This window comes from Lonchura striata, chromosome 2 (genome assembly GCF_050655825.1).
Source record: "Lonchura striata isolate lonStrDom1 chromosome 2, ASM5065582v1, whole genome shotgun sequence".
Classification (NCBI taxonomy): domain Eukaryota; kingdom Metazoa; phylum Chordata; class Aves; order Passeriformes; family Estrildidae; genus Lonchura; species Lonchura striata.
This window is the reverse complement of record NC_140704.1, coordinates 114,481,658-114,508,046: the sequence shown is the minus strand read 5'-3', so window position 1 is coordinate 114,508,046 and position 26,389 is coordinate 114,481,658. Positions and strand designations below refer to the sequence as shown.

Below are 26,389 nucleotides of genomic sequence, written 5' to 3'. Positions count from 1 at the left end.
AACTGTGTTTTACTGAAAGATGTAATTTTCATTGTTAGTTTGCCTAAACTAGAAAGTAGTATTTATGCATATGTCAGCTTAAGGTGTTTGGCATTTCAGCAGGTGTATATGTGTGCCTGTTATCTGATTAAACAGATAGCTGTATTTTTTCAGAACTGAGCCAGACTGATGTAACGTGTGAAAGTATGTAGACCAAACTTTTGTATGGCAGCTTTGGCTTTTATTTATACTGGATGTCAAAAACCTGCCAAGGTAGTAACTTTAGAGACAATGATCTCTAACCACGGGTGGACAGCATGCACAGTAAATTGCAAAATTATTTTTAGTGAATATACTGCTCCTAGTGGCTTAGACTGAAATACAGTCAATTATCTAGTATATCAATAATTGGTAAATTTATGCCAAAAATGGGCATAAGAAATTAAAATATACAAGTTTTTTTTTAATATTTTGTGTAGAAATACAGGAATTGTGTGACTATGCCAGAAAAGACATTTGGTGCTTCACATGAAGATACTGCAATAATACCTCACTTTAAACAGCAGACTTCATGATACTGCATACAGTTTTTATAGTGAAAATGCCTATTTTATAGTATATTGAACATGCTAGTCTCTCCTTTCTTAAAGAGTCAGAGATTATACCAAGAGATCTAATTTTTTGATGAACTGGGTCAAGGATTTCTGATTTCAAATACTTAAAATCAGCAATCTTGCAGGACTACTCTCTAACTCCAGAAAGGCTTGTTGTAAGATGCTTTGATTGTTGATATCCAGACCTAAGGAGTATCAAAGTCATGAAAGGGTCTTCATTAGGTTTTGCATCATTTAAGGCAAAATGGCACTTATTAGACTAGAAAGAAGTATTGATTAATTTGATTTTCCATTAGGCAGCTTGCAAAAGTATATCTGTCAATGATTTGTAAATTCTTCAGAAAGAGAAAAATGGATGAGTGTATAAAAAGTTCAAATTAATTTGAACAAAAAATAATTTCTCATAAAGCATGCAAAAGTGCATATCCAATAAGGTGGTTAAGTGTGCATGTTGCTTTGTTGTCACTGTTGTCATCTACAGGCTCTGCGGTGGTCTCACAATAGTTTCAAATACGTGAGGACTGAAGATGGTTGGTCATCTCCCATAGGTTCCTGAGGGAATTCCAACCACTTCCTAAATCTCAGTCACTTCAGAAATTGTTATAAACAAAGGTATCTGCGTGCATATGCAATCTAGCAGGTTTTCCTTACATCATTTATCAGAATGCTCTTCACCTACGTTGTGTTAGAGGCTGGATGTTAGCCGAGTGTCAGCTGAGGAGATGTAAAAAGTCCAAACAGGATGTGTGTTCAAAATGTGACTCCTGCTTTAGTGCAGTCACAAACAGCATCATAGTTCCAAGTAAATACAAAGCAATTCTTTATACTGCTTTTGTGTGATTGATGTAGTCTTCTCAGAAGGTCTGTATTACACTGTTCACCAGATTCCTTCTTAGTTTTATTCATCTCTTCACCTGAGAGTTACTATAAAATTTTCACATATCTTTTCTATCTGTCCTTAGCTCAAAATGTCAAAAATGTTATCCTGCCATGTGATTTGCTACTTCTGGTAGATTAATTTATAGGATTTCTTCCTTTCTTTTGTTTTATACATGGGTAGTTCCAGTATAGTTATTTCTTGCTTTGCATCACTGTGAAGTGAGAGAAATACCAGACTGGGGCTGTGAAGGTTATGCCTCAAACAACACTGAGCACATTCCAAACCAGCTAAAGCTGATTGGGAATTTTTTGGGAATGCCGTTTTTTTTCTTCTTTTTTTTTTTTTTTTTTTTTTTTTTTTTTTTTCCTTAAGAAATGTTATTTGGTCAAGGGTTTTCTATTTTGACATGAAATGAAAACTGATTGTCTGCTAGTTCAGTGGGCAGGTTGTGCATCCAGGGATTGTGAGGGCAGCCTTGGATAAAATTCTGCTTGGCTCTCACATTTCCTGCTGTAGTTCCAAACATGTAGGAACCAGTGCTCAGCTCTCAGCTCTGCAGAGGGCAGCCCAGGAACCTGCAAAATGTCCTTTTACCTGAGATCTGCAGGTTTCCTTCTGCAAAATTGAATGTTGACACCTTTTCATGGTCTCCAAGGCCTTTGAATATCACCCTCAGCTTGGGAATTGAGGGATGTTCAGAACCCAACACAGATGTTTGAGCTTCTTACAGAATTGGTTTTTCAGCTGTAGTTATGAGAGAGATCATGAATAATCAGAAATAAAGAGGAAAAGGAAACTAAGTTAAGCCATCTGAGCTTAGAAAATGGAGATATTAATTTAGTTCTTTTTAAAACATTTTTTTGAAGCAGTTATTTCAAAGTAATTTTTTCTCTTTGGTGAGACTTTTCAAAATTGATATTTTTGAGACTTTACAAATATGGAATTTTGCAAAGGAGAAAAATCTCCTTAATAACAGCTCTCCTCCTAGTGATAGAGGGCCATGTTCATCTTCTCAGTCAATACCATACTAGAGTTCTGTTGATGGAGCCTGAACCCTGAGCAGATGATTTTTCTCCTGTGCTTTTTTACAGTACTTTACTCCCAGGTGACTGGGCCATGTATTCATCACATTTTCCCTAAGGTTCATTGTAGGCAGTTCTTGACATGAACATATCAACAGCCAGCTGCAGTGATGATTGAGAGAAATTATGGGTTAACACATATTTCAAAAGGAAGACACTCCAGTACCCAGAGATTTCCTCTTTTTTGCAGATGCTAACTTGAGTTCGATATTTCAATAGTGAGCACATGACCACTCTACTCCTTTTCAAAGATAACGGCTTGATTTTTATAGTAACACTTCAATAAACTTATTCTCTCCCATAAATAAATAAACTGGGAGAACTGGTGGTCAATTTACTTTTTGGTCAGAACATTAGGTTTTTTTGCTCACATATCACCTTCTAAAAATCCACTGATGTGTAGGTATAGTTACAGGTTTAGCTAAAGACTTGAGCTGGAGGAATTATTCAGGTGTTTACTCACCATTTTTCATGAATGCCATTGTCTGATCACTGTTAGAGGACCACAGTGAGACTTCCATGCAGCCAACGGAGTCAGTGCATTTTGAACATACATAAACCAGTGTCATGTACAGTGGTACAGCAAATGTAGAGAGGGATCTAGTAGGATTCAGTAACAAATTCAGAGTAACATCACCATTCCAGGGAGGCAGTTTATTAAATAAAATGCTTTTTCAATGAAACCCTTCTGCAAAGACTTTTTCTCTGAAGCTCTGAGTAGGGCATCTGTTTGTGCTGCATGTAATGTTAATTTCTGTCAGGGTACCGGGGGTTACATCAGTGTCCCTCATCTCTTAGACTGAATTATTTTCAAACTGGAAACAAGTTCAATACTTTTTTTCTGTCAAATCAGTCCAAGTATAATTTATTGAAGTATTGCAGCCTCTGGTTGCCTTTCTTGCAGTGCTGCTGTGTCCATGCCAGAGAGCTTGTTCTCATGTGAGTGGGGAGAAATAAGCCTATTGCACTAGTGAGGAAGACCCATAAATCCCTGTCTATTTCTGAAAGCTATTTCATCTTCTGGTCCCAGACAGACTGTGGTCATATCCTTTAGAGATAGTAGAGTGTTGCATTAAAAATTGACATTCTGCGGAGCATATCCAAAGTCAATAAATTGACTTTAGTTTTTAGAGGTAAAAATCTAATACTGATAATGGTTGGTTTGTCATTTTCTGGAATATTATGAAAACCATAAAATCAGTTGAGCCTATACAATTAACCTGTTTTAAGGCTGCTGTCTAGGAACTGAATGGAAATAACTTCAAAATTTTCATCCAACATTAATTGACATTTCATATCAGGTTCATATCCATGTTTTTGGGAGTAAGAAAGTAAAACTCTTCTGAAACAAAACCAAACCATACCAACAAAACAAAAATCCCCCCAAACAAACAAACAAACAAAAAAAACCCCAACCAACCAACCAAAAAACCCAACAAGCAAAAAACCACACCCAAACCCCCTCATGCATGGCCATAGCCTCAGTAGATAAAAATTTACATATTAAATGTGAGTTCACTGAAGATTTGAAAATTTGTGGAAGTTCAGAACTGGGCTCAGTAAATTGCAGTGTCAGTAATGGGCTTATATGTGTACCAATATTTTTGTTATTATCCCCACTTTCTTTATTTTCTTGGTAATTCTGATATGTCTTTGTATATTAATGAAGAAGATTATTATGAGCTTCATCTTTCAGGAAGATTGTTTTGTATGTAATCAGGGAAAAAAAAGGTTGTGTAAATATTCTTCCTAATGAAATGGTAGGCAAGATCATACTGGAGTTCATAATCAAGCATGATGCTAAAAAGATTCTATCATTCTCTTTTTTTTGGGGGGGGGATTCACTGCACCTTTAACCTTAAATGTGTAAATGCTATGAAATTAGTAATGACAGGTTTTGAATCAGAAAAATGAACCATATCTAGTTGAACAACAAAATATCTGAAGTGTTGGAAGGCTGGTATTTTTGAAAGAAAAACAGATTTTTTTTTTAAGTCGTTCTAATCACATCAGTCATGTTGCAGCAAGGAATGCAAATATTCATATACTACAGATTGAGGCTGCTCTGAAATGTTCTGACAATCTGTTAGGTTTTGAGTGATGTTTCAACCCTATCACTTGGGTTTTTTTGTTTTGTTTGGTTTTGTTTTTTGGGTTTTTTTCATGGCTTTTTTTTTTATGACTATAAAAAACACTACTCATCTCTGTCACATGCTGCACAGGATAAAAAGCCTTTCAGTTTTCTTAACAAGAATCAGACGGCCAGGGTGCTGCTGGAACGCAGAGAATATGCCACTGTCTGTTCAAAGTACAGCTTAATGAGCCAGACTAAACACACTGGACAATAGAGCTGTGGGGGGAAAGGGCTTCTCGTGGCTCTTTGGATCAGCTGCAGCTTTAACATCTAACTAGTTTCATTTTTCATCTTTGCAAGTTCCATTTCCCTGTTTTGTTGGTATAAACTGCTTTTCAATGAGCGGACTTTCCTGCCTAGGTGATGGTATGGTGTGCTTTGAAAAAGGATGTTGTGGATTATGCTAGGAATAATTTCTGTGTTTCTTTTTCTCTTTCATAGTCACGACCTATTCCCTCACACCTTACTTCAGCAGTTGCAGAGAGTATCCTGGCTTCCGCCTGTGAGAGTGAAAGCAGAAATGCTGCAAAAAGGATGCGGTTGGATAGACAGCAGGTACTGTGTTCTTTGGGGGTCTACCACATCCATATTTATAAATGCACTGGGCTCATTTACATAGGGTGCCATGCAGAAGGGTGGTGCAGTGCCTTATGTGCTTCTTGCTAGCAAGATTAATTAAAATACAAAAGCTGTAGTGTTTTTTTTTAATGATTACAAAAGCATGTCTTTGTCTATATTTACATAAGCTGTGTCAGGGTGTCTAATATATTTGTAATGTCCAGCTGGATAAAGCTGTGTATTTACTTTTTGACGGCTGTAGATTTTCAGAGCATGTGTAATCCCTATACTAGAATTAAAAAGAACAGAACATAGAATGGATATAATGTACATAAGTAACAGAAATGGTGCATGTGTCCATGAATCAGTGTATTTATTTGTGCACATATTCTCCTTCAAAAAGTGTATGCATTTTCAATATAAGGTGAAATATTGTTACTGACTGAAAATACCTATTTGCCTGAAACAGAGAAGTTACTATGCTGTATGACAAAATGCTGTTAATTAACTTATTAGTGAGTTTTTAAAGCTCATATGCTTTTTCTTGTGTGATTATTCATCTTTGTAGTGCATGTTACAGTTTTATTACCTTTTATTTTCTGGAAATTGCATGTTTTCTTTCAGTTTTTTAAAATCCAACTGGTAGCTCATTCCAGGCGTTGATTATTTACTCACTCCAGAGATATACTGAATGTCTAACATTCTTATTACAAAGACTATTATGCTTTATTTCTCTTCATGATTGTAACAAAGTAAAAATATTAGTGATATCTTATGTGTTCCAAAATGTGCTTCTGTCATGGCAGATGAATTTTTATTTTGTGGAATAGAACATTATTTAAAAGAACATTTTCCTTTTATGCATAGTCCATTGAGTTCCTTCAGGTCATGCCCTAACTGTATAAAGGATTACTACTGCTATACTTATAAAATGGATAGTTTAGGATCTGAGAGTGTATGTTGCTATTTCTTTCTGCTGTGATATTTTTTGCTAGTATTTTCATTATTGTGCTACATTTGCCTTAAGATTTACAAATGACATGGGATGTCAAAGCACTGTAATATTGAATATAATTTAGTTTAGAATCAGTGCTCATTCAGATTGTGCAGGTTTTATATTTTCTCATTTTTTCTCTGATTTTTCAATAATAATAAAAAGAACAGCTACAAAGTCAATGTGCTCTTAGCCCAAGGGGAGCTAGAAATAACTTGCACAAACATCAGTTACTTTCATTGCACAAAACTAATGGCTCAATTCCGTGGTCCAGCCAGGGTGAGGCAGAGTTTTGTGATTTAAGTGAGAATCCCATAATGCTCTTCAGGGAACCAGAGACCTGTTGAAACAAAAATCACTATTTAAATGGCAGTCAGAACTCCAAAAAAACATATTAATAAGTTTTTTTCCCTTTATTTGTAGTATTACTATCACAGAAGGGCTTGGAAACCGCTTTGGGAGGAGAGGCATATCTTTACTTTTCACTACAGAATGAAAAATCTGTAGTCAGAATATCTCCCAGCTGATCACCTTAATTGCAACTGTGATTTTAAAGTAGCAAAGCTGCCTATGAACAACGGGTGTTGGGTTCTGCTTCCTTCAGCTCTTCCCTTTTTTGACAGTGAGTTCTGGGAACACAGGGGAGTTGCAAATAGCACCAGTCATTTGATTCAACAAGCAGTAAATTTTCTGAGCTGGTGTAACTTTGGTGCTTGCAAAACTACTTGTGGATTCAGGACAGATATGCTGAGTAGATTTGCTGAACATGCTGGGAAAAAATATGACAGTGTGTGTTAGGTAAAATTCATAAAATTTAGTGAGAAATTTACCCTTCAGGGTGGAATAGATAAGTCATTAGAGAAGTAGAAAACCTTGGGTTTAGCCCCAGTTCCATTGAAATTTAATTATTTATTCTGAGGATGTGAAATTTATGAAGTAGACTGAGAGCACAGCATTCCAGAATATTTCTGAGTGTGGTTTTTAATGGACAATAGTGTTCTCAGTTCATATGTTGAGATGAGAACTGGATCTGTATTTTCACATGCAGAGAGTATGACTAATAAGTAAAAGGGTTCTATTTTGCTTGTCTTCCTATTTTTTTTTCTTAACTTACTATTAAATTTCCTTCACTTTTCTTACATATATCTAAAATGTTATATTTTCATTAGATTTTTTTTTCTTAAACAGAGAAAGATTGGAAATGTTCAGTTCATCATGTTGTTTTGTTGTTCCATAGCTCTTAAAAAATAAAAAAAACCAAAAAACAACAATAAAAAAAAACCCAAAAAACCAAAAACCCCTTGTTTTCCAAACCTGGGTTTTATACCACTGGGTAGACTCAGGCTTTGAGGATGTCAGTGAAAATTTGGGTGGAAGAAAGGGGAAATAAGATAAATAAGATTTTGGGGATGAAAATTACCATTTCATAAACTATATCAAGACATTTTCTAGTTGAAGACAAACATTAGACAGTCCTGGAAAGTAGATTGTCAGTAGGATCTGGCAAGAGCACTCAATCAGCACTTCCCCTCAGAGCTGAATGGAAGCATTGCATTAAGGCTGCTTTATTCTTGCATACAGTATGGTGAAGTTCTGCCTTTTGTGTTCCAGACAGGTGCTCTGCCTCAAAGTGAGATGTGGCACTCAGTGCCATGGTTGTTTGATGTAGTGATGTTCTTGTGATAGGGTGGACTTGATGATATTAGAGGGCTCTTCCAACCTAACTGATTCTGTGGTTCTGTAATTCTGTAATTTGTATCCCTACCACCATATTTTCTTTTCCAACCCATAAGCCATGAATTAAGAACACAGTGTTATACCCATTCCTGAAGCTAAGATAAAACTTTGCAGCCTCCTGAACTCCCTTTATTGTCTTTATTATGCCCTTTCATTTTGTTCTCCAGTTTTCCTTCTCTCCCTTACACAACACAGGCCTTGAGTTTTGAGTACCATGAATGTATGTCCCTTATGGAGGTCTCTATTTGTTAAAATTACATGAATTTCCAAATTAAATGGGTCTTTTGTCTACAGTGTTAATTTTAACAGTGATTTGATGAAAAACCATCTCAATTATTGCTCAGGAGAAAGAAGCAGCTTAAAAGTCAAAACTAGGGATGCTTTTAAGACTTTTTTTTTTTTTGACAGATAGTGTTGGTCATGCTCATGAGTATTTTCTGTTTCTTTCACAAGTATTAAATGTGAAGGATTGGCTTTATATACCTACAACCCCATGCACCCATTTGTTTTCTCTTCAGAAGAATCCTCTCCTTGTGTGTATGTGTCTCTATACACACAAATACTTCATCTTATGGATTACTTTCTAGAAGTATTTCTAATAGCTGCTGAGGTTAATATAGCCCTGATATGGGGAGAGTGTTAAGAGTGATAAAGTTAAGTCTGAATAAGGATAAAACTATCCTTCCATCTGTGTCTTAAGTTCCATCTATATGATCTTTGTATTTCCCAACTCAAGGCTGAAAATTTCTGCCAGCAAAAATCCAATTTAAAAAATAAGTTAAAGAAATCTGGTTTCACTGCTGTCACTGACTTATTTTCAACATTGTTTCAACGTTGTTTTTTTTTTTTTTCATGCCAAGAATTTGTTAATAGAAAAATAAATGTTTTCTTGTCTTCCAAGAAACTAGTAATTTCCCAATACTGCAACAATAATTTCCCAACTGCAACATTAAAAGCCTTGTCAGTTTGTGAGACTTCTCTTTAAAATACATCAATGTATTTACTAGGCTGTGGTAGCTCAGACTGTAATGCTTTGGTTGTCTGACCATGTTAGATGTTACTCAAGTGCTCTCTTAAGACCAGTGCATTTTCATTATCTTGAGATCTAGCACTGTTTGGTTGGCCAGCAGCTTTAGTGTTGCAAAGTTACATATTTGAAACCTATTACCCAAAGAAGAATCCTGTCACTTCCACCTTTAAATTTTGCCCAGTACCAAAAATAATTTATTCTGTCAAACAGTTTTTATAGATTTATATGTTGAAATTGTCTAGGTTTACTGGTAGTACTCCTGAACAGTGAAATGCATGTGACACTGGGCTAAATTTGGTTGATCTTTCACAGTCCAGATCAGGAAAATGGTACAGAGGCATCAAGAGCTTTTGTGTCTCTCTACAAATCACCTCTGTTGAGTCTGGATACTGAAAAAAAGTAACTCTTGAATTTTAAAGGCTCTTTTGATCACAGTTGATGAAAAATGTAGAAACAATAATTGAATCAGCCTTACATGATTTGCTTCAGTTAGAGATAGAAGAGGCATTATCTGAATCCTTAAGATTTTCTGTGCTACTTTGGATGTTCTCCTGGAATAATCCTTCAAGATCCTTATTACATCCCTAGCAGTATTTTGGTATGAAGCAGTTGCTTTAAGTGGAGATTCTGAACTACAACGAACAAGGGAGTCATGAAACAAAATAAGTAGAGCTAAAATACAGCCCTACTAACTTGTATTCATTGCATATGGTGAACAAATAACCATTCCTCTTTTGCCATGCACTTCACTTTGCAAACCAAATTGCATCTTGGTTGGGCAAAAGAGGAATGTTAAATAAATATAAAAATCTGGGAAAGCCATCCTGTCATTATGTCCTGGGCAGTGAGCAGAGGGGCAGGATGCCTGCTTTATGAACTCCAGAGACCTTGCCCATGTGGCTCAATTTGTTGTTGATCACAAAATCTGAAGTTTTGTTCTAAGAGCTGAGCCATTGTCAGTCTCTGCTTCTTCCAAATAGATATGTGTGTGCTGTACTTTTGGAAAACCTCAGCATGAAACAATGTGGAGCAGTGCTATAGGACTCTGGAGGAAGTGGAGGTGGATTAGTGGTGCTACTGCTCTGGCTGAAAAAAAAACCACCAAAAAACAACAAAAAACCCCACAAAACACCCAAAAAACCCCAAAGAAAAGTCCGTAAAGGAAGATGTAATAGAAAATAGTAATTTGTATACATCAGTATGCTAAATGACCTGCCTCTCTATTTTCCTTAAAAAAGATGAACTGGTGGAATCTATCTGTGGAAAAGCACATAGGAATGATAGTAGGAAAAAGTGCCTTCCCCTTCATTTGGACACAAGTTGTTTTTTGTAACAGTTGCATTTTGTTAAGTTGTTTTTTTTTTTTTTAAGTAATACTTTTTGTGTGCTGTCATGGTGCAAAATTTATGAATTAGCATTTTTCTATTTGAAATAAGTAATTTTTGGCAATCAAGACAAAATGTCAGCACTTGGGAATGAGGAGGGAGGATGAATACAGGAAAGCAAGAAAATAACTGAATCACAGAGTAATATGACTGTAGAAGTATACGAACCTTTTCATGGACATGTCATGTATAGTTAGCCAGATCATTTAGAAAATTGATGTTGCTTCATTCACAACATGTTGATTTGTACCAGTTAGGAATCTGGACCTTTGAGAATATATTGTTATATTTGCAGATAGAATAGTGGTCATATATAATTGCAAAGCCTGGATGCTCTCCTGGATTCAATCCATGTCATTTTAGCCATTTGACTCCAGTGACTAATGTCATGGAAAAGCTCCAATAGCATGTACAGTTTTTGGATCAGCCAAAGGAGGGAGCCACATACACTTCTTTCATCCTTATGCCCCAAGTAATTGGACATGCAATGTGTGATTCTATTGTAGACACACAGCAAATGGCAAGTTGAGCCCAAAAAAAACTTAAGCTCAGAGGAAAATGAAAGTTATTCTTATCTTACATATTTCCCATGCTAAAAAGGTATTTCGCAGTCAGAGCTGGTGCTCTTTAAATTAGTAGGCTCTTCACAGAATGCATATCTGTAAATATTTTATAGAATATACATGATAAGAAAAAGTTATTCTGCACTTCATTTTTAAAAAAAATATGAGTTTTAAAGGTAAACTTTCATTTCAGAGAGTAAAGGAAAATAGCAGTAGTCAGACAACTTTATAGTCTGATAAAGATGTAGTCATACATTCACTGTGCAGACATCACAATACAACTCACTTGATGTTCAAACCTCAGTTAAAAAAAAAGTCTTTGTTTATTTGAGGTTTTCAAGCTGACAAGGGCGAGTCTGTGTTCACATAATATTATGCACTATGATGCTATGAAGTTCTTTGTGATAAATACTGAATGCCTTTTTAAAGAAATCTCTCATCAAGATGACAGCTGTAATTTTTTTCTATGCTGTGACTTGTAATTAAAATATCAGTAATCATTGTTGTGTAGGAAAAGATAACAACTAACTCCCAAGGAATAAAAAAAATTAATTATTCCAAACTGTATGAGGAGCAGCTGAGGTCACTTGGTCTTGTTCAGCCTGGAAGAGGGGACTGAGGGGAGACCTCACTGCAGTTACAAGTTCCTTACAAGAGCAAGAGGAGGGGCAGAGACTGATCTCTTCTCTGTGGTGACCAGTGACAGGACTTGAGGGAATGGCCTGGAGTTGTGTCAGGGGATGTTTAGGTTGGATATTAGAAAAAAGTTCTTCACCCAGAGGGTGGTTGAGCACTGGAACAGGCTCCCCAGGGAAGTGGTCACAGCACAAGGCCTGACGGAGTTCAAGAAGTGTTTGGACAATGCTCTCAGGTACATGGTGTGACTCTTGGACTCTTAGAGACTGTGCAGGGACAGGATTTGAACTCAATGATCCTGATGGGTTCCTTGCAACTCAGCTTATTCTGTGAATTTGTGGTAAGTTTGCAAAGAGGCACTTCCAACACATCCTTATCAGCCTTTTTTGTTTTGGGGGATAAAAGCAAGGAAAATCTAAAGTTTTTGGTGAATAGGCTGTTAAAGATATTGTACCATTTTGTAATTTTAACTATATTGTTTTTATCTGTTAGAGGAGTAGGAATAGGTGTCTATTAGGTTTCTGAGAAATGAATTATGGCCTAGGACACACATGCTGGGAGCTGACCTAACATTTGACTCCGGATAGTTGTCATAGCAGCAACCTGAATAGAGCAGATTGGTACAAGTGCTGCTTGCAGAACTGGATACAGGTTCTGTGCTAACGCAATACATCTGAATATTAATAAAAGTGCACAGGTACTGCCACTAGGAAATTACTGCTGCGGTGTGTCCTTCAATTTATATCTAATTCCTACATTTTTTAAAAATAGAGGTTTGTGAGGTGATGTTACTGATCTGCCTCCATACAATTCCTGGTGCTTTTTTTCTGCATGTAATAGGGGGGTTGACGTAAAGAAAGACTCTTAAAGCACTGTTTTATTAACAAAAATAATGTCTTGCTACTACAGACCAGGAACAGTTTGTGCTTTGATTAAGAAGGAAGGAAATTACTGGTGGACAAATTACAAGTAATTGTGAAACTGTTTTAGAAGAAACAAATTAAAAATCTAAATTGCAGTGAGGCCATGGACCTCTATTGCAAGATCACTGTATCTGGCTTTCAGCAGTGATGGGTAAGAGAGTTTTAAACCTTCATATTTGGAGGACAGAGAGAATTTTGCAATTAATGCCCATCTTCTAAATCTTGACACTGAGGAGTTTTTTCATGTATTACCCTTCAGAGATCAGGAAAGAAGGAAGAAATATATACATTTGCATCCTTGATTGTGTGTTGTTCTCTTTCATGATCAGTAGAGCTCCTAGGAGGAAAGAAAATAATTGCATGGTTTTAAAATGTTCTCTATATTCTGTTATTTCTATTGTACAGTGGCAATATAGGGAAACATATTGTATGGGGCAGACTTGGACAACACTGGTTACAGAAAAGGGAGTTATGCAAAAATATCTCCCAGCTGATGTTGGAGGATGCCTTGCTGAGGCACTGCTGCTGTGGCAGAAAGCTGCAAATGCAGAGGGAGCACATAAAAATGGTTTTGTGTCAGGGAGATGGAGTCCTTTTCACAGCTATTCAGTATGCAGGAACAACACATCAACTCTACATCCTTGTAAGAGGTGTAGAAGAAAGCATCAGGAGTTCCCTTCCTTTTGGGTTTCACAGAGCCTAATTTGCTCTAGAGGATGGAAGAAAAAAAGGCACTCCATCCAAGTGGCAGCTGTGCAGAGGGATAGAGCCATGTCCTACCTCGGCTGTACATTTACATAAGACCTAAAATATTCCAGCTCAAAGTGATTTTTGCTTCAGAATGGGAGGTTTCTGGAGTCTTAGAAAAGAGCAAAAGGAAGCAGATGGTTCACTTAACATAAAGCAAATAAATAGAAATTGGAATCCCAAAATCCACAAGAGGCAAATGTCACTTAACTTGCAAAGAGCTCAATGCTTCTTACACTACAGAAGCTTTATTAATAATATCTTTTTTTGTTCAGACATCTCTTTGTGATTTGGTATTTAATAGGGATGAGAATGACTTCTGTACTTCAGTACTTCATCCTTTTTTATCTACACTCAAAATGTTCCCTAAGATGACTGTAATGTCTTGGATACTCACACTCCAGTTTGGATTTCAGGCCTTGTTCCATCATTTTCCCACCTAGTGATAATTTTTCTTCTAGGTTGGTCTTTGGTTTGTTTTTGTGGTTCCAAATGATATGCCTTAACCACTGAGGCAAAAAATGTTATGCTGGCACCGTTTAGCTGCATGTGGATCATTGTCAGGAGATCAAATTATGTACAAATATGGGGACGCTTAGCTTCCTACCCAGAATGCACTGGCCATATTGTCAAGGGGAAGAATATAAGTGGAATGCATTGTAATTTTAAATCCTGCTGCCTTTCAAGTCAGTGACAAAATTCCTCGTTTCAGCAGTGCTGCATAGGGCTCTGTCATCAGCAGATGCAGCTGGAGAGGATGCCAAGTATCACAGGGCAGCCCCCCTCTCTCCACACTCCAGACCAACCTACATTAAATTTGCTACATGCAATGGAAAGGAATAATGTGCAAGGCATGCAATTGCAAATAATTTCATGCCTTGGATTTTCAGTGAGGCCCTAAGGTGAACAGCTAATTTTTCACTTCAACACAGAGATCATTAAATTAGAAAATGCTGTATTTTTCCAGGCTCTTTGTGCTGAGCATGTGTGAATTTCAAGCTGCTGATTTCAGAGTGTACTTTAAGGCACCCTGAGCTGCCATAAGATCTTGAATGTGAAGTAAAATTTATGTCAATGTAAGTTTTCTGTTCTGGAGGTTGATAAAGCTGAAGGCTCAAAAATGGAATATTGTGCTGTTTCTTGGACAGGAACTTTTGAGCAATCTTATCCCACTTCCTACCATCAGTGGAATGAATATGAACAGGGTTGGGAACAGTTTTCTTCCAGGTGTCTTTAACATTCATTTTATGTCAAGGAGGCAGAAAAGAAAAGGCCAGTGGACATGTAGATATAAGAGTTCTCTATTCAGGTCTGAAAATGGAGGATTTAGAGTCTGGACTTCTGTTCTTTCTGCTCCAGCCTTAAAAGCCAGAAATAGAGAACCTTTTTACTTATCCTTCCTTTCATATAGCAAGATATTAAATGTGAAGTATTTTCTTGCCTGTCAGATGTTTCTATCATAGATAAAAGTATTTATTTCTTTTCCTGTGTTTAGCTAATGACTTCATTGCACACACCCTCCTGCCCACAGTACAGGCAGGGAATAATGTTTCTGGTGAGTAAATCCCCATTATCATGCAGATTTTGGGCCAGTTTAATGACATCAACACAAAGCCACTGTGCATGAGCAAAACCTTATTTTTCAAGAAAGGCAAGTTCTGGTTTTGGTTATTGAATTAGTAAGATTTAGAAGATTTTAGAGAAACATAAATTACTCCTAAGTTCCAAACATCAATTGCACAATGGATTCAGAAATATTCCTCAATTAAAAAATGCAGTTCTGCCCACAGAAAAGACATGTACAAGTGAATGCACAGACTGCTTATGTTTGGTAGCAGGAACATGTTTGTGATTCAACAACTGGTTTGATGTCCTAAACCAAATTTAGAAACATATTTTTCTAAGAAAAAAATTAAACCTATAATAAGCTGTGGGAGTAGGAGCTGAATGCAGTGCCTGAAAGCAGCACCAGCTGCTAAAGAGGCTAGGCACAGGACACAGCAGCCAAGCAGCCTGTGGCCAGCAGCCCAGGCATTGTGCCAAAAGAATTCTCCCCAGAAATGAGAATATTTGGGGAACAGATTTGCACTGCAGTACACATATTTCATGCTTATTACTCATGGTATTTCGTATTAAGCTTCAGTTTTACTGTCTCCATTAATAAAGCAAATCAGAAAGTGCATCCTCCAGAGGCCAGTCAAAGTTCATTTCTTTGTTTCTTCCAATGGCATATGCTACTTTGGTTTGATGATTATGGAGTCAAAAGGCCATGCCCCAAACATCACTTCTTATTTAATTAATCTTTTAAAATACAGAAGCCTCACAGTACTGAAGTTAAAGGATTATAAAGTTCTATAAAAAAATTAGAGCAATTCTTCTTTAGTAGCAAAATATTCTCTCTCTACTAAATAGTTGAAAACAGGCTGCAGAGGTCAGGTTTGTTTGGGGTTTTTTTATACAATTTATTTTTAAAAGCTTTTTTTTTAAACTGTAAATTTAAGTTTTATCTGAGACAGTGTTCATTAATAGACACCCTGCATTGAACTCATAGAAAGAATTCTGTTTTCCACAAACATGCTGTTCAGATTTTGATGCAGATTTGAAATAAAATAATTAGCATTCATATTTATCAAACAGAGAGTAAAATATCTTTAAACATCTGAACCTACCTTTGAAAAGAAGAGCCAATCATTGAGTGAATGCAAAAAAGCAAGTGCTCACTCTCTGACAGACAAGAAAACTGGGGCTTGTTGTTTTGGTTTTGTTTTTTTTGTTGTTTTTTTTTTAGAAGATCTATAACTTAAACTATCATCTACCTGTAGAAGCAAAATGATGGAATCTCCAGCGGGCTTGCTTTTCTTCCTTGTCAGTGTGGAACACACAGACATTTTTAATTAGTTGAAAATGAGGAAGTTAATTCAGCATTGACCTCAAATGCTTCATGTCTAGGCTGTCATCTGTTTCTAAATGAAGAAGAATTTAATTTGGAATCTATCATAAAGTGCTTTGGTCCATTCCTCCTGACACACACTCCAAGATGTGTAATAATAAAAGGAAATCTGGAGCAGAAGAGAAATAGGAAGAATCACTCAAAATCCAAATCGTACCCTGTAGTTTTCCATAGAGCCTTTTTCAGTGGTTGCATTTCAATATCCCAGATCTGGCAGGAATATGAAAAACTGTTTTGTGTCAACAAAATAGGCTGGCAGTGGTGGGAGTGATACCAGTTGTAGTGCAGTAGACAAAGAGACTTACAGTGGGAGGTTTAATTCTATTGACCATGATGATATTGTAGTAATAAATCTGCAAAGCTGGCACAAGCATTGCTCCAGTACTCCCACACACTTTTCCTTGTGTGCTTCCTAAACATTTGATTCATGTTTAAAGATTTTCTCTGATGGTCCTCTGGTGCCACAGTCCTTCTGCACTGAATGGAGTAATGCTGATCTATCCCAGCTGAAAATGTTGCCCATCACAGTCACTGGAAAACGGTGTTTTGGCAAGGGGGGAGAGACACTCCTGCAGGATTACCTTACTGAGATAATTTCTTTAGGACAGTACACATAGGCATGAAAAGTACTGAGAAAAATGCTTGATTGTGATCATAAAAGTGGAATGCCTGCGGCGTAGGAAGGCTTGTTCTGAATGAGAGGATTACACTGCAAAGGAGGAATTTCTCTTGCTTTGCATATTTCTGGTTCAGCAGTAAGTACTACTATGCCTTTGTCATCACGCATGAGTTTCAGTAATACATTGATTCATTTAGCACCATTACCTGCAGGCAAAACCACTCCTAGGATGGCAAAAGAGGACATTGTTTTCTTGCAGTTTATGTTGTTTCTCTTTTGGAAAAAAAAGTCAGATATTCAGACTCCTCCATTCTGTCAATAAAGAAGCAGCGATCTTCTGCAAGGTGCTGGCTTCTGCAAAAAATTGGCTTTGAGAAGGTTTATGTAGCAAGATGAGAATAAACATGACATAACCTCTACTTCATTTCCCCTGAAATTTTGCCTTTATTTTCTTCAGATTATTAGCTACTCTAATTCCAGCAGGGGCATCTTAGGCCCTGGAGTTCATTATGCAGTGCTTCACTTTTGGGATCAGGCATGTACCAAATGAAGTCTCTTAGGAAGAGCAGGTTTAGTAAACCTGTGTCCATGGTCCTATGTCCTGAGTTAGGCTGAGAGCTCTGTAGAGGTGACAGAGGGAAGGAAAAGGTCCTTTCATATTCTCCCATCAGAGGCTGATGGAATTGTAGTCTTCCATGTGAATCTTCCTTTCCTTTAAAGGAAAATGGGGGTTGGGAGTGGGTAGGGAGGTGTAAATAGAGGCGATGAGGATTCTCAAGGTTGACTACTTAAAAACAAAGCCTCAATCAATAACTTGTCATAAGGTCCAAGGCAAGGATCATGCTGTACTGTTCTTTAGCTCAGAGAAAAAAATCTGCCTTTGTTTTCTGCCTATCCCGAGAGGAAGAATTTCTGTATGAGGCCTGGGCCCTAACAATTCTCTTCACTTTGCTGGTACAAAAGGGAAGAAAAATGTTCCACCTGCCCTCTTTCCTGTTGTCCTTCTCTGCAAGGCAGAAATGGTGGCTGAAAACTCTTCTGCTCTTCACATGACACCTTTGTCTGGATTTGTACTGCTTTCTCCACAGGAAATGTCATGTGTATTTTGTGAAAAACACTATCACCCGCAGGAGTTTTGCCAAAATTCAAAGGTATTTTTACAATTCCCATATTCAACCAGGACCAGTCCTGCCTTTTACATGTCTGAAGCTGCTTCTAACCTGGTGCCAGCCATTGTTGGACATGTGATTTAAATTTGCACTGAGGAAGTCACTGCTGTGCACACACTGTGATGCACTGTGCACTCTTGCACTGTGCATCTGTCTTGTATACGGAGACAACTTTCAATTGGTAGTGCTGGAATACCTAGCTATCTAAATTATTTCATACATTTAAATTTCTCTAGAAAAATAAGGAGCCATAATGACCAAAGAGCCATAATGAAAAATAATGACCAGTATAACTTATGAAATAGTTTATGAATGGTGGTGCAACCTAAGACAAGAACAGCAGGAGCTATGGAGAAAATTAACTTGCAAGGACACCTTCTACCATTAGTCTACCTAAAATGAGATTGCTCCATTGAGTTATTAAGCTTTTTAATATTCCTTTATTCCTGATGGGGAAAAAAGGCCACACCAAGAAGAGTACATTCAAAAATCTACTATCTAGAACCTCACTAAAGAACAATAAGTTTATCTTAAGGGCCACAGGAAAAGATAAATGCTATCCCTTTCCATTTGGGCAGAGAAACACAGTGCTTTAGTAGAACACAGTTTATCTTTCCCCAGGGACTGAGAATCCCACTTAAACTAAACTGTAGAAGTAGCTCATCCATGTGTCCATGCTCAACCAGCAGCACTGGTGACGTCTGAAATCTCCTGTTGCACTTCTGCTACCACAGTGTGTAATGAACTAAAAAGCTGACAGAATATGAACAGTGAGCCATCTGCTTAAGTACTCCTCCAACAAAAGTGGTTCTCCAGCAGCTCCTTGCAACAACCACACAATACCTCTTCCCAAAGGATATTTTCTGTACTGCAGGTGATGTGGCAGTGGTGAAAAAACAAGACTCAAATGCTGCAATGTGAAAACATCAACCTTTTATTTAAGGTTAACATACCCATTCCAGTTTATAGATGATGTGTCATTCTATCAAAAATGCAGAAGTCTGGGGTTTATTTATCTCTCTTCTACACAATAGCACCTTTTTATTTTGATCTTCTTTTTCCATGTCAGTCTCGTGCTTTCATTTCTTGTTGAGCACTGGCTGATGTCACTTTTGATACCTGGTGACAACGCTGATGGTGACAGTTCATTTCAGTGTTAATAATCTGAAAGCAAAAGGAACCTATGCCATTCTAATCTGAAACTGAAGCATGGCTTTGTTTTCTTGGCTCTGTATCCTGTGTCAGGAGGACAGTTTGGAGATCTTTGAAGTGCTGGCAGCTAATTTAGCATTTTGATAGGCACTCTTCAAGTTTCCACTTCACTGTTGGTATTTCAGGCAGTTTAGATGCCTAACTGGACTCTCTATTACACTCAGTTTAACTCAATTAGACTGTATCAATATTTCACCACCATCTAAAAATTCTATTTATAGTTTTTTATCAGAAGTATGGAAAAAAAAATATACTGGACTTCAAAGCACAATTATCTTTAGTTACCTGGACTTCTGGCAGTGACATGTTCATTATGGTTGCCTTTGCAGGCTAGGAGCACTTTTTCATGTAATCTCAGGTTTTCGGGCCAGAAAATTCTACTCTGAGACTGATGTGCTCTCCATGTAATGATGAGATGATAGACTCACAGCTAAAGCATGAGTGTTCAGCTTGGCTGGAATACCCAGCTCCAACTGAGCTACAAATTGAGTATTATGTCACAAAAGAATGGGCTTTCTCATTTTTTATACATACTTGATTTAAGTAAATAAAAGTGAAGAAAATAATGCAGAGAGAGTGGCAGAGAAAAACAGTCTTATTCTGATAACAGAGAGTGGAAAACAATTTAACAATCCCCCAGCTGCTCCTTACAAGAGAAGAAATAGTGTGCAAACCCAAGAACAGCAATTATGTCTCAGCTGATTTCACTGCTAAGTCCACTTTTGAATTACCAAAACATTTCCCAGTCTAAGGAATATCTGGCATGTCTTCTGTGATATTATTTGAACTTTACTTCATGTTTTATTTGAGCCAGCTTACTCAAATTTGCATTAAGTACTTCTGGATAAAATCTCAGGGGTCTTTCTGCTGGCTGTAAGTAGACCTCATCCATAAAGCTAGTGCCTTTTCCTGCAATGCTGTTTTAGAGGACAACTAAACAGGGAAGGAATCTATCTAAAGATGGAATTAGTTTGTTATATCTGTACTGATGGTTTTGGACACTAGGTTAGGGGACTGTAAATAGATGCATCATTTTAAGGAATACTGGAATAGCCTGGAAAGTGGAGAAATACCCATGGAGAGATATTATGTGACAAATATATGTATAAGTCTTGAAAGGTTATCAGAGGAGAACTCTCCCCCTTAAATAAAATATTGTTGTGTTATATTTTAAGCATTTTCCTAAAGAGATTGTAAGATTCAAGCACTCATTTTTCAGGTTTCAACTATGGGTCTGGTACAGCAAGTTGAAATTTCAAGTAGATGGTAATTTTTTATTAATAATCCCTAGACATAAGGACTGGAAATTTTGTAGAACTTTATTCAAAATAGTTTGGAGGTAAGAAGGCATGATGCCACATGGCAAACAGGTCACAAGGGTTAACATTTCTATGTGCAAATCCAGAGGCTGTAGCAAATTCTTTGCTTTTCTTACTGTGAATACTGAAACTCTGCTGACTTAACTGAAAATTTGGCTTTTTTTCTTTCCACTGTAAAAGAAATAAGGATTTCTGGGGAAGGTAGTATCTTTTCTTAGATAAGCTTTCAGGCACAGAAGTTCTACTGGTCTTGCCTTACACTGCCAGCATGCTGAGCTTACAGCTGTAAGAGCACATCCTCCAATATGAAAGAAGTCCTTTTACAGGACTTTTTTCTATTCAGTACTTTAAATGTGAAAGTCAGCCAATGCAAAGGACTACTGTGTAGCTTCACTTGGATTTCAAACTTAGGAAATTATGTAGGTCTATGAAACTATAAATTATGTAGATATATTTTCTTCCTTTTTTTTTTTTTCAAGTCTCAATAGTCTCAAACAGGCTTTATTTAGTGTAGTTTATTTAGTAATAATCTGAACACAAACCTTAGCAACTGGAGAGGGGCGAAATAATGTGGAATGGAAAACAAAACTGAAGTGAAAACTCACATCCATCATTTGCAGAAATACCATTTCTACTATTGCTGAGCACACTGAGTCAATAACCTTACTGCAAAATTAAGGGAAAATTCAGCCTACTGTGAAATGCCAATGTAATGTTCAGCTGTCCAAGCTTCCAGGATATTTGCTATAAAATTAAAAGTTGGGTTAAATACTAGAGAGTTACTTTAATGTAATTAAAGCTAATAAAAGATCCAATATTCTGTCAGAACAATGTGTGCCATCCAAGCATTTGGTAGAATCATCACTTATTAAGATTGCCTCACATTTCCCATTACAATACTAGGTGTGCAGTGCAATGATAATTTCATGACCTTCAGCCCACAGGGATTACATTTACTGTTCTCTATGTCTTCCATCTGTTGAACTCTTTCAGAGATAATTACAGCCATTTTCAAGAATGAGAAAAATTTTATCCTGTAAGGGTTGTTTGATCATTAAGTATATTTACTGTTCCTTAAAAAAAAACCAAACAAAGGCTTTGTGTGTGCTCTTGACAACATGATGTCATTTGTACCAAGGATGTAACACTGCATACACATGTTTACACAATCAAAGTATTTTATTTGCTAAATTCTGATCTCGGTGTAGAGAGCAGGGGAAAAGTGTTGGGGCTGGAGCCTAATGAGGGTTGACAGGAGCAGTGAAAGCAAGGAACTAAGGGAAAGTGACATTATGAAATGGGGTTGGATGAGGAAGTTGAGCAAGCTGAGACTGGCAATGTCATGGAAACTGGACAGGTGGATTAAAGAACTAGTGGTGAAAGAGGATCAGATACTACTAATGAGAAATAATGTGAGTTGAAACCAGGAGCTGCTCTGGCTAATTATGGAACCTGGCTTTTTCTCCCTGTGGGACAAGATTTTTGGGGTTAGGATACTGATAGGAGTCTGAGCATAGAGAGAAAATCTCAAATGGAACCATCAGTGAGTGTAACACTGATTAAATACAAACAAGGAAACAAAAAGCCTTGAGTTGTTGAAGCTGCTCAGGTATCTGGCATCAAGAGACTTGTTTGGAAAGGAGAGATTAGGATTTGCTAGGCAAGAAGATTGAAACTGAGATGAAGGGTAGGAGGCAAGACTAGAGAAGCAAAGAGAATGGGGTGAAGTCTCAGGGATTTTGCAGACAGAGCACAAGGTGTACACAATCTGGTCCTGCCAACAGAAATTGGTGTCTAAGAAGGGGGCCAGATTCTGGGCCCTTCAGTGGGAGCCAGGTTTCATGTGTCTTATTCTCCTTTAAATACCTTGCTCCACTCCATGCAGGTGGTGATGGCTGCTTACCCTGGCAGCCACTTCTCTGTGCAGAAGCTGAAATGGGCAGAGAACTCCCAGCCTCACAATCCTCTGTGGATATTGCAAGGTGTCTCTTGATATATGAGTTTGTTCCCAGTTAAAAACTTAAGCGTTTTTAAAAATTAATTTACACAAAGAGAAGCTCATTATGTTGTTACAGTTGCAGAACTCAAGAACTTTGCATATTAGGTAACTCTAGCTTAAGTTGCCTTTGTTGCAGAATCTCACCATCTGAAAAGCACTGATAAAATTCCTGTCTATCATAGTATTGTAAGGATTAATTGGGTATGCTTTGAAAAGTGTTATGTGGTTTTATCATATGTTTCTATTTATTTTACTTTTGATTGTAGAATTAAATTAATGGAATTCAAATGGGAAAAATATATGAAACATTATCTCCTTTCTTCTAAAGCCATATTACAAGCTACTGAGATCTAAAAAAAAAAAAAAAAAAAAAAAATTTAAAGCCTGCTTTGTTTCTACAAGTGAATGAATTTTTTTCCTTATGCTGAAAAAGTGGAAGGCCATATGCAAATAGGCTTGCTCCTTTGTTTGAAGACTTATCTGCATTAGAGTTTTCCTTACCTAAAAGTGGTATTCTAAAATAAGTGTTTGTTAACAAGAACAACAAGCAATCCACATTTTTCTGTTTAACTTATTAAAAAAGGTAGTATCAAGAAATATGAATCAAAAATGTGTTTGTCTTTCTGTCTCTTTTCTAATTCATGGGGGAAAAGTCACACTGACATAGGAGCAGTTAAAAGCTGTTATTCTCAGAGTCGTTGATTTGTCAGTCTGGGAAGTACTGCATTATTGAAAGCAGTAGCTCTATGTGTGTCACCAGCTTTGCATTTTTGGAATATTATTATTTTTATTCTTTTTGCAGAAGTTCTGTTAGCTCTATGGTGAGTTAGCACTGGCCATGTGAGTTGATCTGTACACACACTTCCTAACTTCCTGCTAACAGGGAAGCCAAGGCAATAGTACTGCTCTCTCTTAATTGGAGTATGCTGAATTTCTGACACTTGTGTATAAAAGGGATCAAAACTCAATGTAGGACAGATTTGCCAGGGCTCTCTATTTCCACAATCTATTGCTTTTTTTTGTGTTATTTTGGAGGCGGTAAAGGAGATGGGGAACAGAAGGGATCAGTGACACTGCTAAAGATGCTTCTCCAAAGACTGTTTTAGAAGAGTTGTGTGTGCTGTGCCTCTGCTGACAGGGGAACAAGAGGCTGGGAAGTGCCAGTGAGCCTTGCTATTTGTACCACAGTCCTGACAATCTGCACCAACATCATGTTGCTGCTGAGAGCATCAGTCAGAGCAAGGACGGGTTTCTTCAATATACACGTTGTGCGACTGACAGCAACACTGCATGGCAAATTTTCTTAGGATGTACTGTCCTTAGAGTGTTACTAAATTGCTTCCCTGATTAAAAGTCAAATCAAACATTTTTTTATATCTGCTCTTTTGTGGAAAAATAAAAGTGTTCCCCCAGTACAGACCTTGACATAAGGCTGAGACATAAATACCTCTGGTATATATCAACTGAGGATCACAGTAAAGACCTCATGCTTCCTCTTTTCAAGCCAACAGATAAGTTTTTATTTTAGCATGCTTTTGTACCTACAAAGTATTTTTCCATATTTTGATTTCAATCATTTTGCAGGTAATGTGCTCAAGATTTAAGTGGCTTCTCCTCCAAAATAAATTCAGAAGAGAAATATTGTTAGAGGGATGATTTACTTCCTTTGGCATATACTAAATTAATATAGTATGAGTCAAATTCTACAAGAACAAATGTTATATCTGCACCTTGGTCATACTTCTTATTAAATTATAAATAGTTTAAAAATGGTTGGTTAATACTTCAAAAGTTTAGTATATTGTTATGATGACAACAGTGTATGTTCCAGACAATTAGATCAAACATGTCACTAAATGGTTAGTTAATTGCTAATGAGTGTCTTGAAATTAAAGTATTTTTAAAATAAAATTTTAAATAAATAAGCCTTTTCAGTGTAAGCATTATATAGGGAGAAACAGGAGGTGCTGAATAACTAACAGAATATTTCAAATATCTCAGTTCGCAGTGGAACAGCAGTACATTTAATTTCTATATTACTTTAAAATCAAAGGAATTTTGGGTAAAAAGAATGAAGAGAATGAATCTCAGGTGTACAAAAGTAAATATGATATTCATATTCTCCTTCCCCCCAAAAAAGAGAAAGTGTCTTCTTTATCTTATCTTCTTCGCTGTCTTCGGTATGGCTGCAAGGAAAAAATGGCATAACTTCGCCTTTTGAACTACAAAACATTTTGAAAAATATGCTTAAATCCCAGGGGAATGTATGAGAGGCAACATCTAACCCCCTGGGACCAAATTCATGGTTCATAATCCTATAAGTATGGCTGATGTCTGAGCCTGCTCAGAAAAAGCTTGACAAAAATCCTGCCCTATTTCTGCATCTAGTTATCAAGAAGACTAAGATAAACAATTAAAGATCAGATTTAATGTCTGAAATGTATGGCAACTTATTAATCATTTAGGGACAGGTGATCAGTGTGCTCTTTAAAGAGATGGCTAATATTTAGAGGAAGCCTCCTTTTGCATAGTGGGCAAGAGATTAGAGTTCATATGCAGAACCAGGAGTCCTGGTCTCAGCATCATCCTCAACTCCTTTAGCCTCCCTGAGAACGCCTTCCCCACTGGAGTGCCCAGACTCCGCCTGAAGCCCCATCCCTTGGCACATCACAGTGTTTTGTAGGGCTATGATTAGTTCTGTACAAATATTCCCTCTTCAGTAGCACAACTCCTACCTTGGATTTCTGACCTCAAAGCTGCCTGTGGATTTTGGGTTAGGGAGCATCTGGAAGGGAGCCTCCCAGGGCAGCGTTTTTGGGAGGGCCCTGAGTCCTGCTCCCTTTCCTGCGCTATCTCTGTAGCCCTGGAATTGTGCATTCCTTCCCGCGCAGTGGCACAGCTTCAGCGACGACTCCCACTGCAGTTTTGCTTGCAGCCTGGTTGCTAGGAGATGGTAGCTCTGAGTTCAGGTCCCCTCCTCACCACAGCCAGCAGAGACCCTGCAGCTCAATTTTTCCGCCTCTTCGCCACGTACAGCGACAGGTCGCCAGAACTCTGGTCTCCCACTTCTTGGCCGTGTGCTCCGAAACACGTGGGCTGGTGTGCGCCATGGAGCACCAAGCTCCCCTGCTGCATCCTCCAGCCAGGCTCTGCCTTCTGCGCTCTGCCAGCAGCTCAGTGCATCTGCTCTGCAAGAGACTTCCAGCCAGGGCTTCAGTGCCCTGACTAGAGGGGCTCTGCAGGACACTTAATCCAGGGCCAGCAAATCTGTGGGTTCCAGACAGCGAGGATAAGGAGACCAATCCTAAAATCTCTGCTCAGCTATAAGAGTTAGTCCCGTTTGCACTGTACCCCTTGAACACAGTTTGGTCCTTGATAGTTTTGCAGAAGTTCTGCAGTTGAGCTCTATGAAAAAAATGAAGCTCTGAGTGAGTCTATGGCAGGAAGTATCATTTAGACATAAGGAGGCAGAACATCTGAGTCTTGAGAGTGTTAAAATTTTGGACGATGAATTAAGCTTATGTTGCCAAGATAAAAGTTTACTGTGTAGCTTATGAATATTCTCTGAGAAAATAATATATTTTCTCTCATAAGAGACATCAATGACCTTTGGAGATAAAAGATAAATTATATTAAAGTTGAATTCCTGGCAAAAATGCATTACAATTCTGGCCGTTTATTTAAGATTATTATTACTTAAGAAAATGCTTAGGAACTAATTTCGACCAACTCTCTTAAAAACATAAAGTTTTGCCTTAGCTCATAATACTGCCCAAGAGACCCCATTCTTATTGTTTATGGAATTAATTTTCTAATGGTTCAGTGTTCTGTATTAAATATTAAAATTTATTTTAATAGT

General features: G+C 37.4%; 1 protein-coding gene across 5 annotated transcripts in view; it reads left to right on the top strand.

Moving 5' to 3' along the window:
* NOL4 (nucleolar protein 4) overlaps nt 1-26,389 on the top strand; it is a 194,274-nt gene that overhangs the window by 154,098 nt on the left and 13,787 nt on the right. For all 5 annotated transcript variants that reach the window (XM_085572069.1, XM_077783765.2, XM_077783766.2 and 2 more), the window contains one exon: nt 5,131-5,244. In XM_085572069.1, the coding sequence (XP_085428195.1) occupies nt 5,131-5,244 (114 nt within the window). The remainder of the gene's footprint in view (nt 1-5,130; nt 5,245-26,389) is intronic.